The following is a 16,979-nucleotide window of genomic DNA, read 5'->3' on the forward strand; positions in this document are numbered from 1 at the left end:
TTAATAATTTATTCAAGGTTATACTTTGCTGGCTATTCCTGTTCAGGTGGTTACACGTAGCCACTTGATTAATTGATCACAGCTATGTGCTTGCTTTTATTATGCTCCATGTTTGTTTTTATTGTTCTCCTCTTGATTTGCAGCTCTTTGCAAAAAACAAACCTCCGAAAGGTCTTTATGTCTATGGAGATGTTGGTAAGTCTCAGCTGCATCAGTTTCAGTGAAATTTTGTCTTAATACATGTTTATTCACATTGTAAAGTATCTTAAGAGCCTGAAATGTATGTAGCATGATTACTTTAGTGAATGTTCTGGGTTTATTTTTCTTCTGTATTATGATGTTAGTTTATGGAATGGAATTATAAAATGGCTTGGGTGGGAAGGGATCATAAAGTCCTCTGAACTCCAACTCCCTGCACTGGGCAAGGTTGCCCCCCACCAGATTGGGCTGCAGCAACCTGGCCTTGAATCCCTCCAGGGGTGCAGTTAATCTAATGGCAGTTAATGCAATTAGATTTAGAAGTTTGGAAGCTATTGAATTGGACTGCTTTACCATGTGTGTTTTTTTCCAGTGTTACCCACTCTCTATTATTTAAGAATGGGGAGCCAGGGAGGGAATTTATATATCATAGTTGCAGAATACAGAATAATACAGAATAAATACAGAATAAAACAGTACTCACTTTTCAAACTGAGATAATAAGGATGCAAATGGAGGCATTTTTGCAACCTTTTTGCAAACCCTGTATAGATCAAAATTTTAAATGGAAAAATAACAGTCCAGTTGTTCCGAGCGTTTGAACGTAAAGCAGAACCTTTCTTCCCAGTTTGGCCTTGTACTTATTCAGTGGTTATTCAGTAGTTTCATTATTAAAAGCTAATGAACAATCATTATTGTGATCAGTATGTAACTGTTCTTAAATTAACTACCTGTTGGATGGGGGTTTTTTTGTTTGCTATTTTTTTATTTGAAGGCACAGGGAAGACGATGGTGATGGACATGTTCTATTCTCACTTAGAAGTAGAAAGGAAAAAGAGAGTCCATTTTCATGGCTTCATGCTGGATGTGCACCAGAGTAAGTGGAGATACTGATATTTACAAGAATTGTATGAAAAACTATTAACTGTGAAAAAGTCTGACTCATTCTCTTATGTATATTATTCATCATACAGTGTAATTTTCTTGAAGTTTTTAAACAAATGAAATAACAACAACAAAAAAAAAGAGTGAGTTAGAAGGTTTGGTCATTGTTTGTCACACCAGATTGGATGCTAACTGTATACTATTTCTCAAGTATCTTTTCAAATACTCTGATGTTCTGCATACCTGATTGTATGGAAGACTGCATGTGTATTTAAGGATGATATAATAAGGATCGAATCCTTATCTGAATAGTCTCTGGTTAATTACTTGGCTGCAATCTAAAGAGAGCACCTGCTGAAATAGAATGATAAAGTACAAAGCAACATGGTGATATCAGAAAAAAAGTACAGATAAATGTAAATGTGATATTGTGTTTTTTTTCCACTGGATCATGATTCAGAGGCAAAGTTTGTGCTTCAGAGAGATGGACTAATTCTTCCAAGACTTGTGCAGTATTTGTCAAGTTTTCACGTTCATTCATTACTGCTTGGCTCCATATTTCTTTTCACATCAGTCTGGGAAGATTTTAGCTTTTATGAAAAACAAAACAACCATTGCTATGTAATGTTTTGGGTTTTAATAGTGCTTAGTATTTGTTGATTTGTCGCTAAGGAATAGGTTGTGCTCCTTACAGACCAAAAGAAAGTTCAGCTGAGTGAAGAGAACATGTCTGGGGAATGAATAGATAAGTTAAATCATAGATAATCCAGAATTTGCCTTCTCTTTCTCTCAGTTTTGGGATATTCTTTCTGAAGGAAAGAGTCAACTCATAGTGATGAATGTAGTCTTTCTGAAACTGGATCGTATGAACGCAAGACAAATGGTGCAAAAATGATAGGAAATAATGGAAAAGTATAAAATATGGGGTAATGCATCCTCTCTCATTTGGTGCTTTAATTAAAAATTTTAAAAAAGCATAACCTAATTTATTTGTGGGAATAGGTTTACAAAGATTGTAGAGGAGAGGACTGTATTTATTAACAGAAAATGATCACAAAAATAAATGGTGATGGAACTCTGTCATGACAGAGGGAGAAGAAAAACTAATGCATTTGGATAATGACACTGACTATAATGATAATGTACCATATGAAACGTTAGCAAATAGAAGATTGTTTCCTAAGGCCCCGTTAAAGGCAAATCTATGGCAATGAATTGATTGTGTAATTGCTGAAAAAGAGCATTGTGTAAACTGTTTTTTTAACAGTTGTGTATATAAATAATTTTGATCTGTGTAATTTGAATAAGCAATAACTAAATGAGGTATAAGTGCCGACAAGAATGAGAACTGTTCTGGGTTGGTGAACTTTGCAAAATTGATGATAATCAGTTTGGGGAAAATAGAAGGAAGGTGATCCTAATTTTCAGAACTTTTTTCTGACAGAATGAACAAGGTGCTTTTTGCTGCATGGAATATAGGTATTTTAAAATCTGCTTCTGTTTCTGAAATGTATGACTTTAAAGTACTGTGAAATTGGTTACGTGTAATGGTACAATTTACAAATACTGTGACAGCAGCATTTTTCTTGGAAAGCTTTCACTGGTGTAAAGAAGCTCTGCTCTTTTGACTGCTCTTCTGTCGTCACTGGGTCACTGTTGAGATTTTCTTTTTCCATTTCTTGTTTCTTGTATTTTTAACAAAGCCAGCTTCTTACTGTAGAACCTTGGTTTGCCAAATGTCTTTGTGTAGGCAGATGGAATGCAGTCCGTGACATATTAAAGTATGTACTTAATAATCTTATTTGATATTTCAGTGTTACCTTGTTTACATTGTAAAATATAATTGTATTGCTTTGTCTGAGTTCTTGTAACTAAGTATATTATACTTTGTATATGTAAGTATATAAGTATATATAAGTACATTCTAAGTATATCTCCAGACCAGGCAATGCACAGAGCTGCGTCGTGGATTTGGAAACTGTAAGGGTTTTTCATATTCAGCAGATTAAGTCATAAAATGCCAAATTATGAAGTGAAACTGCAGCTAAGCTCACGAAGTGGAGCAAGATAAAACTGTAATTTGGATCAGTTTTTAAAATAAAATATAAGTGTTTGATATTAGTGCTCAAGGGTTCATAGTTTTTTATTTTACATATTTCTAAGCAAGAAAATATAAATCACAGAGTCTCTGTGGTTTTACTGGTTACCTGATGTGGTTGCAAACTTAGCAGTTTTGCCTTCTCAGAGTTAGATGAAATTTGAAGTGTGTTTGTTTCTTTTTTTCCTGACTTGAATCACCTTTTTATTTGATAGCTAAATAATTTTGTTTTCTGTCTTTTAGAATATTTTAGTAGACATAAGAAACACTTTATTCACTTATGTTTTATCTACTCAGGAATACATCGCCTTAAGCAGAGCTTGCCTAAAAGAAAGCCAGGATTTATGGCCAAATCATACGACCCAATTGCACCAGTAGCAGAGGAAATAAGTGAAGAAGCATGTCTCTTATGTTTTGATGAATTTCAGGTAAGAAATCAGATTAATCCTTGGTTTCAAGGGAAACTTCACACAGTTATTTTTAATCTACAACTATGGTATTTGTTTTTAGTAACATATTATTTGAATTACTGGCCAGAATTGAACTGGGGAAGTTCAGAGGTAGAAGGCATTTCATAATTTTGAAGGTGATGTTTTTGTTGGGCTTTTTTTAGGAGTCGGCTACATATGTGCCCCCTTACAGTCGTTTCACTTTCCCACTGTAACTACTGTTCATGCTAGCGAGTAACTCTGATTGTGGTGAGAGGCTTGTGAGTGCTTCAGGGCAGGAGCTGTCATCTTAAAATGAGTCTGTGCAGCACCTAGGCCAGCAGTGACACGATAGAAGCTTCGGGTGCCGGGTCTTTGCCATGTCTCACAGAGTGGAACGAAATGGTTTCACTGTCATTAAGGTGACATTAAGGAAATAATATTTCAATTTCAATCTGAATTCCTTCCTAGAGTTACTGGAGCCTCTGGCACATCAGTGTCAGGTTATGTTGGCATAATCTACTTTAGGGAAAATTTTATTGAATTAAATATGAAAAGTAAAAAATGAAATGATAAAATTCATCTTTGTACAAAATCACTTGATTGTTTCAATTGTTTTATCTGACTTGTGAATTCTGTTCTAAGGACATGTCACAAATTTAAGCATAGAGTTGCTTTATAATTTTTTTGGAGAGAAGAGGTATATTTAGCAGCTCAATTCAGAAATCTCATCTAGAAACTACAGGGGAAGATGAGAACAGGTCCATGTTGTTCAAATCACCACCTATCAAAAGAATAATCATTTAATTGTAAATTTTCTGCATTACACTCTTAATATGTAACTGGAAGGATAGAACAATTTTAATCTCCTAGGTACTACATTTAGCTTGTGCACTAAGAAAGATTTATGATCAGCTTCCACGATGGGGATTTTTGCAGCCATTCAGTACGTGTTTCTGTTTTGTTACTTCTGCATTTTGCATCAAGGAATAATCCTTAAACCTGTGGTTTCAGAATGTGTGGAGTCACTGCAATCTCAGTTGAAAATGTTTAATAAAAAGTTGTATTTGAGTTATATTTTTGCAGGGTCTCAGCGTGTTAAAAGAACACTTCTCATGGTTAAATGTGTTTTGTTGGAGTATGTTCTCTAAAATATGTTAACATCAGGAACTTATTCAAATCATTCTACCAAAGTTCATTGCCTGCCTCTCAGCTAAAGAGCTGCAGATTCTGTTTTGTTCTTTGCTTTTGACTTTGTTTGTTTGTAGTAAAATTTATAACAACCAAGTTTAGAAGGAAATGTAAATTCTAACTGCAGCTCTCATGGATTTCTCTTAAAAAAAAAAGAAAAATTCTGAGCAGTTCACTGGCATAGACACATTTGGGCATGTCTGCCTGTAGCCATGTGATATCTGGTGCTAGCAGTTCAAGGAGGAGACAGCTGAGGAGAGATGTATACTGAACGTGCCCTTCTTTCCTCTTGTCAAAGACTCACTCATGTTTTCAAGTTGTGTGCTTGCACATGTGAACAACTTGTGAACTCACTCACAGACTGAATAGCGCGTGGTTTGAGTTTTGATGGTGCATGTTTTCATCCTCAGCTTTTTAATAAAGTGTTTTTTTCCTTATTTCAAATGCTGCTGTTTGATCATTTGAGATGTGTTTTATCTAGCTGAGCTAGAACACTGGGCTTCCAAAACTCATAGAATGAAATAAAATACAGAGACAATTGTGTTTACACTATGCAGAAGTGAGAAGATTTGGAGTGGGGTAGGGAGAAGTGATATATTCTTGTGATATATCATTTGAAAGGTTTCACAGAGGCATTTTTGCTAACAGTAGCACCAATATTAAGTGTAAGCACCTGCTTTCCTGTATAAATGCCCACTACTTTCATATACTGTTATTCTGCATTTACATATTGTCTATCATCTCGCTGTATTCCCAGAGACTCTGGTGATTTTGTTTTCAAGTTGTTTCTCTGCTCCCCCTGCTGACTTAGTCGAGGTACAGCAACGACTCCAGCTGTCAAAATCACTTCGTGTTTTATAAGTGGGGAAAATAATAAATATATTTCAGAGTATATTTCTTGGACTCTGCATTATTATGCGATACTTTTAATGAAACTATTTGTTCCTGATGCACTAATGGTCAGAATCCATGGATTTCTTGGGTGATCTTCTGTAGCATGAGATGCTACTCAGGCTCTGCCTACTGAAGAGGAGTCGCAGAGTGTATAGAAGGCCCTGAATTTGCTATGAGAAACCTTCTGTTTAAAAACTGTTTAAGTGGTGCAGTGGCTGGAAGAGCAGTTCACGGAGTGGCAAAATTAACATTGGTAGTCAGGACTCAGGACTTTCTCTGCTGATTCCTCCAGTGAAATCTGTCCATTATTGCCACTACAACTGATTCAGTCATATTTAAAAAAGAAAAAAACAAAACCCAAGCAAACAAATAAAAAAATACAGCTCAAACCAACCAAACAAAAAAAATCTGGACAGACAGATCATATGCTGATCTGGCTTGCAGGCAAAGCTGCTGTCTGTTTTGACATGTGGGAGGTCAGGTTGGGTCATTCGTTGGCGAAACGCTTGTGTGTTGAAGAAATCTCAGAAACACTTCTGAGATTTGTTTGAAGCATTTCAAGTGTCTTTTCTGTGGTGGGGGGGAAGGAGAATAAGCTGGGTTGATTTTATAAAACTGAGGTTGTGAATTCCCCCTTGATGGGAGGCTAAAGCAAACCGGAAGTACTCTGAAGAACATCGTTGTTGCCTAAAGAAACCTCAAACAGTTGCTTGACTAATTCACTTCAAAAGTATTTCAGTACGCCTTGAGGTTGATTTCTGTCTTCAGATGTATTGTTATTTTTTCCTGTTTTTAAATGTTATTTTTTGCAAACTCTTTGTGGTAGAGCCAGGCCATTAGACATGGCATTAAGCTTCTGACCATTCTGAAGCTGGTGAAGCATCAGCATCCACCTGAGATACAGGCTCTCAGGTTGTTAAAATTGTACTGCTTTTTACTGATCTTTATCGTGCCAGTGTGATAGAAATGCTAGACCTTTTTCTTTTAGCCATTCTAAAAACACATCCTCACTTGAAAAACAACAGAAAAAAAGCCTCAGAGAATGAATCCATTTGTAATTATGATTTTCATGTTTCAAAATGCAGACATTGCCCAATATAATGAGACTAGTCATTGTTTAGTGATCAGGTAACTATACACTGGCAATCAGAAGCACTGATTTTACCTTGTGACTGTAACCTGTGACAGTTAGTATTGGTGAAAAAGAATCTGTACTTCTGCTGAATGGTCACAGTGTTAGTATTTATACACCATCAGTACCACTTGGACTTAAACCAAGCTACAATTTAGGGAGTTTTTTACTAACATAACCTGCATGCTATTAAAAGCCTCTAATAAAAATTAGGCTCTTATTTTTGTGCTAATACTAATTACTGGTAATGCATGCTTATGTTTATCATTCATTACATGGAACTATACCAATCAGCGGATGACTGAGTCTTGAGCACTTACACATGTAAATTAACTCTTAGTGATTTTAGTGCTTAGTGCTTTTTATATTTTTTTAATTCATGTAAGTGAGCCACAGTGAAAAGCAACATGGGGTCATAAAATTTATTTTTCTTCAGTGTTAATGAAATGTCTCCGTTCTCTCCATTGCCGGGCATTCCTTACTGCTAATTTGTAGCCTTTGCTTCTGTTCCACCAAGTAAGGATTGCAGGATATGGAAAAAAACGTTAAAAAATAACAGTGGTTAATTCCTGTCAGCTAGTTGCTTTGGCTGGTAGAATTCTTCCCTTACCAAAGCTCTATTAGTTCAAAAAAACTTACATTTGCATTCCAGTTCTCAAAATGGCTCTGGCTTTTTGACAGAGCTTAAGGAGTTTGGTTTTCTTTTCTAGTATAGTGAGGACACCAGAATTTAGCATGAAACAACAGTTCTCGTTAATAAGAGAATTTTATTCACTGTTTTCTGTCATGCAAACACTAACATTTTTTCCATTTTGTTTTCTAAAGGTAGTGTGCCTTAGAGTGTTTTCTGAACACAAATTTGGTTAAAAAAAATAATGTATAACATGGATTTTTAAAACTTGCATCACAAAGCAAACCTAAGAGCCAAGAAATTCGTTTACCACTAAAATGCCTATATTGATTTTGTATATTTTGAAGACAAAAGGGAAAATTCCTAAAATCTAATATTTAGAAGAAATAAATTGTAGGTGGAAGCATCAACAGCTACATCAGATATATAGTACAGCTGTGACTCACTACATGTTCCTAAAGCTTAGTGATGAGAGAGATACAAATCTGAGAAGTGTTACTGATCATGTGAAACGGTTTGGTTTTGAAAAAGAGAAAAAAAATCCATATTAATGGATTCCACAGAAATAAATAAAAGAAATCTTTGGGAGAAGGAAATTGGTATTTACATACATTTCCTTAGGAACTGTACTGCTTCCAGTCTAGTTGTGAGAATCACAGCCTCATTCTTTTTCCGTCTCTAACGTAGAATTAATTTGTTTTGCTTCTCAGATAGGTGTGTTAGAATTTGGGAGTGGGGATTTGGAAAAGTACAATACTGATCAGTCTTTCTGTAGCTTGCATTACCATTGCCGTGTTCATATCTAAACTGGCAAAAGCATAGCAGTGCATCGATGTGTAATGAGCTCGTATAACTGCCAGCTGACCACCACCTTTTTATTTCCCCAGAACTGGGGTCTGTGGTAAGTCAAAATGCAACAAGTGTCTATGTATCAACGAAGGAGAAGGCAGAAGGAACAAGAGCTTAATGATAGCAGAGGTGATTTACTTAATAGGACTGCTAATTTCAGCTGCTGAACACCTGCAACATATAAATTGCTGTTGTAACAATGTTATGTTTTTTCAATCTGTTTGGACAAATTTATTCCTTTCTTTCATTTGTGTAGAATGGTTGCTGTTTGGCATTCCTTTTATTTCTTGATACTGTAAAGCAAGTTAGTTCAGCTAAACTTAGATATTGAAAGAAATTTTACTTTATTGCTTATTGTTTAAGCTTTTTTATTTCAGTATTGCCTGTCCCACCCCTTTTTATTTTCTGTTAGTGTTTTCTGCCTGAAGGTTAGAAGAGGCTGACTGTGCTGGAAGTGACTGCCGTGCCTTTTGATTATTCATGGACAGTAATAGAAGGCACTTAAAAAGAACAATGAAATTGCTTATTTTTGTGATGGGCCATCTGTTGAATTGTTTTTTGCAACAATCACACAATAGTATCTATGTCATATCATTCTATTTTCAACAGCAGCTGATTATGTATAGTTGGCTCCTTGTCTTTATTTCTGAAGTCTCATGACCATTTAAATTCACCTCTGCAAACCTTTGCCTCAAAGGTAATAGAAATGTAAAACAGCCGGTGTGTATTGTCTTTGTTTTCTGGTTTTTCTTTTTTTCCGTGTTGTTTCCAATTGATTAGGTCTCTTAAATGTTTAGATCTGTTTTCTGTGTTTCCCACCTGTAGTTTTATAATAGAAGTTAACATGGAATCATTTAGCAATCGGTAGAGATATGGTGGAGTTCTGTAATAAAAAGCAGGCAAGTTTTGAAAGGCTGTGGTACATTCACTGCTTATTAATTATCCCTTTTATTTTTTCCCACCAAGCAATAATTAGAATCTTTCTCCATGGCTTTCACTAACAAGCATTTTTCCTAGCTATAAAGCCACTCGCAAATCTATTGCGGCAGAAGCTGAAAGCAAGACAAAACAAATGTGTTGTCTTCCGCAGGTCACTGACATTGCTGATGCCATGATTCTGAAGCAGCTTTTTGAAAACTTGTTCCAAAATGGGGTTGTCGTTGTGGCAACATCTAACAGGCCGCCAGAAGGTAAAAACAAACATGCTACTACTATTAACCAGGTACAGTTAATCTCAGTATCTTACAGAAAAATCTTGTAAGAATGATATGTTATTGAATATATGTTAATGAACTCACTAGCCTTCAAAAATCTGAGATGCCCCAATTTGTCTCCTGTTTTCTGGGTTTTTTTTGTGTGTGTGCGCTCTTAAAAAAGAAAGGTTTTTCACTTCATCTCACTCCTTTCTTTTCTTGTGCTGAACTTCGTACCTCTTCTTTCCCTTGTCCTTCTGTGGTTTTTGATTTTCTATACTCTATCCAAACCAGTGGGAGGAGAGTATTTAGGAATGGGGATGGGTGAAATATTGCTTCTGTTTGGGAGTTTCCAGGGCAGAAAAGATCATACCTAGAAGAGAGGTGCAGTGAGACAGTTTGTCTACTAGTTTGTAGCTAGCAGACTGCAGACCTTCTACACTAGCTGAGGGGAGGAGCATGCCCCTTTTTTAAGATACCATTTTCATAGCCTAGTTTGAGGTCATTCGTTGGAAAGTACTTAGATGGAGAGTTGTTTCCATTTCTAACAGTATTTTCAGAGTTTGACTAGATAGATACTTCTATAAGCCCTCAAATCGGCATGGGTTTTAATCAAGCAATAATTGTCTTTTTTTTTTTTTTTTTACATCATAATGTAGTGTATATATAATGTTTAGTAGATAGCATAATGCATGATTTCTATGCAACTTTTATAACAATTCACAATTCAGATTAATAGCAAACGTTTGCAAAGCACACTAAAAGATTACAGCATTAACTGATTGCCCCTTAATTTTTCTACCCAAATAAATTAGGTAAAAGAGAATTTTTTTAATCTTTAAGAAGACAAGAAAACAATCAAAATACTGTTACTGAATGGCAAAATAATTTCCTGTTGGGTTATTTTCCTTTTTTTTTTTTTTTTTTTTTTTTAAGCAAACAGTATAAAATCAGAACTAATATAGCTAAGAGAACTACAGGTTAACTCAGTGCTGGGGCCTCGCTCACTTAGGATCCACCCTCGTGTTTGTTGATTCACTACTATCACTACTCTGTGAAGTTCAGGAGAAATTCTTATAATTTGGGTATTCCACCTTACATCTTAATTTGTCAATCTGTGACCATTACTGTCATGTGTCTGTTTTTGGTACATATTTAGTCAACCTGAATAGCATTCATTTCTACTATCTACCCAGCGGAGAACATCATAGAATCATAGAATAGCTTGGATTGGGAAGCACCTTAAAGATCACCCAGTTCCTGCCATGGGTAGGGTTGTCACATCAGTAAAGGCTTCTCCAGAAATGAGCAATATTGCTGTCCAGACACTGATCATTGCTTGCTGTTTGTTGTTCTTGTTTTTGTGTTTTTTCCCCATACTGCTCCATATTTGTAAATGCTTACACTGTGTGTCTGAAATCCTTCCACAGAGAAGAGTGCTGGATTAATCCCTATGTTGCATCAAGGTTTAAGATTGAATTAAGAAATTCTCCTATTGTAAATACAAAAGGAAAAAGTGGCTTTTTTACTAGCAAGCAGATGCACTCAGCAGCTGACCTTTAGTGATGTGCTTAACCATGTTACAATTCTGTCCCATTGGAGTATGAGGGGAAATATAAGGAATAGTATGTGAAGAATCCTGGTTTATTTTCACCACCAAAATTACTGTTTTTTTCCAAATCCTCATAAAACAGACATAATAATTCTTTTATGATTATATTAGACAGTTGGATAGTTTCTTTAAGCACAGCTCTTCATTCCATTGCACAAAAAACATCTTAATATTTTTTGTATTCAGTTGCATTTTGAGCAACTTCACATAAGGCTGTTTTCTGTTTATTTGTTTTTGCCTTAGAGATGACTGTTCTTGTCCCTTTGGAAAAAGAGTGGACCTGGTACAATTGCTAAAGGTTAAAGTTTACCAAACTACACTGAAAAAGAATTATACTAACTTTTAAAATACAGGTTGCTTATTTGAGTTTAATCTGAGTCTTTCCCTTCTACCCAATAATTTATATTTAGCAACTGTATAGTGACAGCCTTATAACATTCATTTTGAGCATTACAAATCATTTTTGTATCCTTTTTTTAATAGTTGTCTTCTGCTAAAATCAGTTATCTCATTAGATGTCTCATCTTTTACTCTATACCTTTTCCAGACTTTCTAAGGATGTTGCTCTCTTACTTGAGAATGTAATGAATTTTTTATACAGTAAGAGAACAGAAATCAATTTCAGCTTTCCTTTTTCCACTTTTGTTCCTTATTGCTTTAGCAACACAGTTTTATTTGCAAGTCTAAAAGACAAGCTCACATTGTTATTAAGACTAAGTAGCAAAACTGGTACTGATTTCCTTTCTTTCAGATCTCTATAAAAATGGTCTTCAGAGAGCTAATTTTGTACCATTCATTGCTGTGCTGAAGGTAAGGAGAATCACTTTATAAATGCTTTTCAATTTTGCTTGCTGTATTAATCAATTTGATTTGGACAGGATTGCTTTGATACTACTTAGGCTGCTCTGAAAGAAATGCCTCCTAGTTATTTCCATGGAAACTACAGCAGATACAAAGAGCACAATAGCACTGTTTGAAGGAGCAAATTCTCATCTACAAAAAGCTATTTTTCAACATAGTCGCCATCGTTAGCTATGCATTTTTGCCAGCAGTGACCAAGAGCCTGCATGCTACACTTGTAGAAGTCAGCACCAGCGGGGATGACCCACTGTTTCACAGCTGTTACGATGGCATTGTTGCTAGGAAAATGTTGCCCACGCAGTCCATCTGTCATCATCTCCAATAGATGGAAGTCAGAAGGCACCAAGTCTGGATTATATTCTGGGCGTGCGGTAGGACAGTCCAGCCAAGATTGACAATGTTCTCTGTGGTCTTCAGAGTGGTACAGGGCCTCGTGTTATCATGTTGCAAGAGAAAGTTCATCTTCTCTGGTCTGACTCCGGTAGTTCAAGCCTTCAGCTTAGTTAGCGCTGTGACGCAATGGTCAGAGCTGATGGTTTGCTCAGGTTTCAGGAAATCCCAAAGAATAATCCTTTTCCTGTCTCAACAGACATTACACTTCGCTTTACCCTCTGAGAGCTGCATCTTGAACTTTGATAGGGAATTCATATGTCACCACTCCATGGACTGCTGTTTTCACTCTGGCTTTTAGTGATGACCCCATGTCTTGTCACTGCTCATAATACACTTCAGGAAACTGCCACCATCAGCTTCGTGTTGGTGCAAGTAGATCCCGACAGATTTGCATACAATGTTCTTTTGGTTCCTGCGTGAGCATTTGTGGGACCCACCTGGCACATACTTTGCAATATTCCAATGCTGCAACTGTCATTTGCAATGCATTGAAGCCAGAATTCAGTTCTGTACACAGTTCCATGGTTGTAATCTGCTGATTTGCATGGATGAGCTGATCAAGATGCCCTTCATTTTGTGGTGTAACAGCTGTGCACAGCTATCTGGAGTGTGGCTTGTATTTCACATCATTGTTGCCACTGCTGAAATGCATCACTGGCCACCTCATTGTGCTCACATCTACTGTTTGGTCTCCATCAATGTTCAGCAAGCATCAGTGGATGTCAATGGGTGCCATCTTTTCTGCACAGAGGAACTCAGTCTGTACTTCCACATCAGACTCGATTCTGCCAGGCTGCCTCTCTGCTGCCATCTCTCACACAGCAACAATGTGTAATTGGTGGGAACATTCAACCTCTACGGCCATATCCTCAACATCTGCCTCTGACATCATGGGCCAACATAATGAAATAGGAGGCATTACTTTTGGAGCAGCCCCTGTAGTTTCCAGATAGGATGTATATGGATCAAAAATAATTGAAAGTAAGCAAAGAGGAATGTAGTTCTAGAACAGGACATTTAGTACGAGAAAAAGTTTGCCTTTTTGGCCAAAGCAGCAGAATGTGTTTGGATGGGACCTTCTTACTGTCGTGTGACATAGTAATTCTGTAACGGTGATATGCTATTATACTCATGGGCATTTTACATTTGTTATACCAAAAAACCCTCTATATTCCTTTGGTTTAAAGAAATTAGTATTGTGCATGTACCCTTGAATTACCTTGTTTGGGGATCTGTACATTTTTTTTCCCCCTCGTGTGGAATTGGACTTCTGAGTCTGTATTTGCAAGGCTTTGTGTGATGCCCAACAAATAGAAGTTCCAAAGCACGCTCCCTGGAGAGGGAAATGTGTGAATTGCTTCATTTAGGTGAAAAAATGGAGCATACTTCTTAAATGTGAATAATAGAATCATTCACTTTGCTTTTAAAATAATATATGCTGAATTCACATTTTAAGTTCTGGATGAGTTGCAAATCTTTCTAATTCCCAAACTCTGACTGTATTGTTACGTTATTGAGGGCTAGCCTGTGGTTGGTGGGGTTAGCATACAGCCCCTGTATTTGGGTCTGTCTGGACTGACATGACATGCAAGGTGCAAATAACAGCACTTACTTTCTTCACAGTAGCGTTGCCAGCATAAACACATAAATAAGGTGAACTGTATCAATATCTAAGAAGATATTGATAGGGAAGGTAGAAATTGAGGTCAGGTTGGATTAATAAGGAATTTAGAATTTCAGAATAGATAGATTGGTTGGATATTTATGCTAAGGTGGTCAGCAGTGAGGTAGTTAAGTGCCTTGGACTTTCATGGGCATGCTGGAATTATGAGATTACTTAATTGGCTAACCACCTTTGAAAATCCTGTCTGATGTAGATATTTGAACTATTACCATGTTCCAAAGTTAACGTGCTGTTGACATAGGCAACCCTAAATATCTCAGAATGGCTATGTATAAAGTCAGGGAGGCTACCACTGAAAGTGGTTCTTAACAGGATGGCTTTAAAAAAGTAAGAGATGTAAAAATGAGTGAACAAACTATAACCACTTTAGATTCTTGAAAAGGGCTTATTTTGTAGCTAATAGATGCGTGATAGGTTGTAATCGTAGAACATTTTCAAGAAGAATAATAATTTTACATACGTTTGCTTTTCTAAATGCAGCATCATTCTCAGCATCTATGACAAATCTTGCTTTTTCCTTGCTGCTAACTTGTCTTTTCTATGTCTTTTTCCTGGTTAGCTCTTAGTTTTCTACCTTGATGAATGTAAAGCTCTTTTATTTCACTTATGGTCAGACTTAATGAATATCTGTCGTGCATGTTTATCTGTAGTTTGCTTTTACTTCCCCTTTGGCTGGCAGAAGAAAAAAAGTAGAAAGTAGTTAAGTAGAATGTAGTTTACACTTACAGAATATCTCATTAGGACAGGGAAAATAAATGTTACAAAAGGACCTCATGGATACGGTGCTGACAGAAACCCTAATGATTGGTGCATTGGTTTAGAGCTGCAATTGAGGATGGAGTAATGTGAAAAGAAATAAGTAGCACAGCGTAAATGAGAGATGTGCAGTCATTACCATAATGAGTGAAGGGAGAAATGAAGTTTGAATATTCTACTCAGAAGGACGTTTCTAAAATTCTGGATTGCTTGTTTCCCCCCCTTCCCTCTCCCCCTTCCCTCTCCCTCTCTTTGTTTCTCCCCTGTCTAGAGTAATACAACTCTAAACATACCTGCCTTTACTGCCTTTAATGTAAGTGTTCAGTAAATGTTATCAAAATAGTATGATTCTTTCTCGAAACATAATGCTTGAAGAGCAGATCCGATGAAGCTTATCAACAAATGTTTCTCTGACCTTAGTTGGAAAGTGGAAGGGTGATGACAAATCATTAAAAACAATAATAATTAATAAAATATCCAAGTCTACATTTTTAATTCAGCACATCAGAAGCAGGCATTAGAAACCTCATGAATTGAATGTATTTTGAAGCAAGATTTTAACAGATGACTGTTACATTACACAGGCACGGATACAAAGAAACCCATCTTCTGGTTGTGGTGGCCTGAGAAGCGCAGGTTTAAGCCTTCTCCATGTGCATACAATCTACATCATGTACCCCTGTAGCTTTTCTCACTACAGTGGTGTTACTGCATGAAGAAGCTTCCTCAGTGTTCAGAATTCCATGTGTGTCTTTAGGAAGTGGAAAGAGGATATTAGGATTCTGAATTAAGATATAATGGGAAAACATTGCATTGGATACTGACAAATCTTTGATTTACTACCTTGTGTACCTTCAGCTCATTCCAAGCTATACGTGTCTGTGTTATTTTTATGGTAATCTAACCTGTTTCCTGAAGGGGCTTTGATAACTTGGACTAACTTCTTGTCTTACTTTTCTTTGGATTCAGAGCCTCCTGCCCTGCCTTTGCTTGGGATTTGGCAATGTTTTTCTCTTTCTTTCCTGTCTTTTGTGACCAGAAAACTTAAGATAAGGCCTTTGCACTGGAAGTAATTCAACATATGAGTATTAAAGTCCTTCAAATCATCTTAGGAAGATAGGATGAATGGAAGATATCAGCAGTGTTTCTGTGAAGAGATATTTCACTTGAAATGGTACAGATTTCAGGGTCTTTCTATTCTACAAAAGTGGAGTGATAGATACCCTGATACCCTAGATACCCGCTCCTAGATACCCTGATAGCTGTAGCAAAACTCTTTTTCCCTGTCTTCATATGATAGTGAAATAGTTTCCATCTTAAATCAAGGATTTGTTTATTTTCATCTTTTTTTTTTCTTTCTTTCATTTCATTTCATTTCATTTCATTTCATTTCATTTTATTCAAATTACATAGTTCTGGTATCTGCGTTTGGGTTCCTGTTCCTCGCAAAGACAATTGTAAGCCGATTTCTGTGTGATAAGCACAAAGGAGAAACAGTGGTTTATGGAAAATGTGCCTTGCAAAGTTTCTTCACGTTGCTTTTGTAGAATTCACGTTGCTTTTCTGGAAGGTAGGCTACTGGGGGCACGGAATTGCTGCATGCCTACTGTGGGAGTTGCAATTGGTGACCTTTTTTTTAGGCCCACCTGAAAGGTGCAGGTCCTACAGCCTGCATCTGTAGTTCAGCACATGGTCCCCTCTGCAATCTGCATTTATCCCAGTGTTCTGATCTTTTAAAATCTTCTATAGCTTGGGATCTGAATTTTCACTGATTATTTCATGCTGTAACTTAGTTGTGGTTTTCTTAAATAGGGAAATACTCTCAGTTGATTGGTTTGTTGTGGCTGAAATTCTTTGGGATGGAATATTCTTTCAAGAAAGGCTTAGACTCTGCAGCAGATAGGAGTGCTTCTCCAGTCTATGCAATTTTATTAAAAATACAGCTTTTTCAGAGATAAGTGTTAGGAAGGAAAAATCTTTTAATTCTATAATTGCAATTAGACTCAGTCCCTTCTGATTGAGCTTTTAATCTTGCGGCGTCTCTTACTGAGAATTTTGAAGTGCATGGAACTCCTTAGTGATTTTTTATAAAGGCAGTTCTTGACAAGAAAACCTTGTGTACTGGTTACTTTGATCAAGTGCTTGCAGCAGAAATGCTTCCAACATTATTAGTT

At 36.5% G+C, this 16,979-nt stretch overlaps 1 protein-coding gene across 4 annotated transcripts in view; it reads left to right on the forward strand.

Annotated features, from left to right (window-relative positions):
• The window catches only part of AFG1L (AFG1 like ATPase), a 65,419-nt gene that overhangs the window by 17,383 nt on the left and 31,057 nt on the right, over positions 1-16,979 (forward strand). For all 4 annotated transcript variants that reach the window (XM_052689543.1, XM_052689514.1, XM_052689524.1 and 1 more), the window contains 5 exons: positions 144-195; positions 974-1,075; positions 3,479-3,609; positions 9,397-9,496; positions 11,863-11,921. In XM_052689543.1, coding sequence (XP_052545503.1) covers positions 144-195; positions 974-1,075; positions 3,479-3,609; positions 9,397-9,496; positions 11,863-11,921 — 444 coding nt within the window. The remainder of the gene's footprint in view (positions 1-143; positions 196-973; positions 1,076-3,478; positions 3,610-9,396; positions 9,497-11,862; positions 11,922-16,979) is intronic.

This window comes from Tympanuchus pallidicinctus, unplaced genomic scaffold (assembly GCF_026119805.1).
Source record: "Tympanuchus pallidicinctus isolate F22 unplaced genomic scaffold, pur_lepc_1.0 scaffold1, whole genome shotgun sequence".
Taxonomy (NCBI): Eukaryota; Metazoa; Chordata; class Aves; order Galliformes; family Phasianidae; genus Tympanuchus; species Tympanuchus pallidicinctus.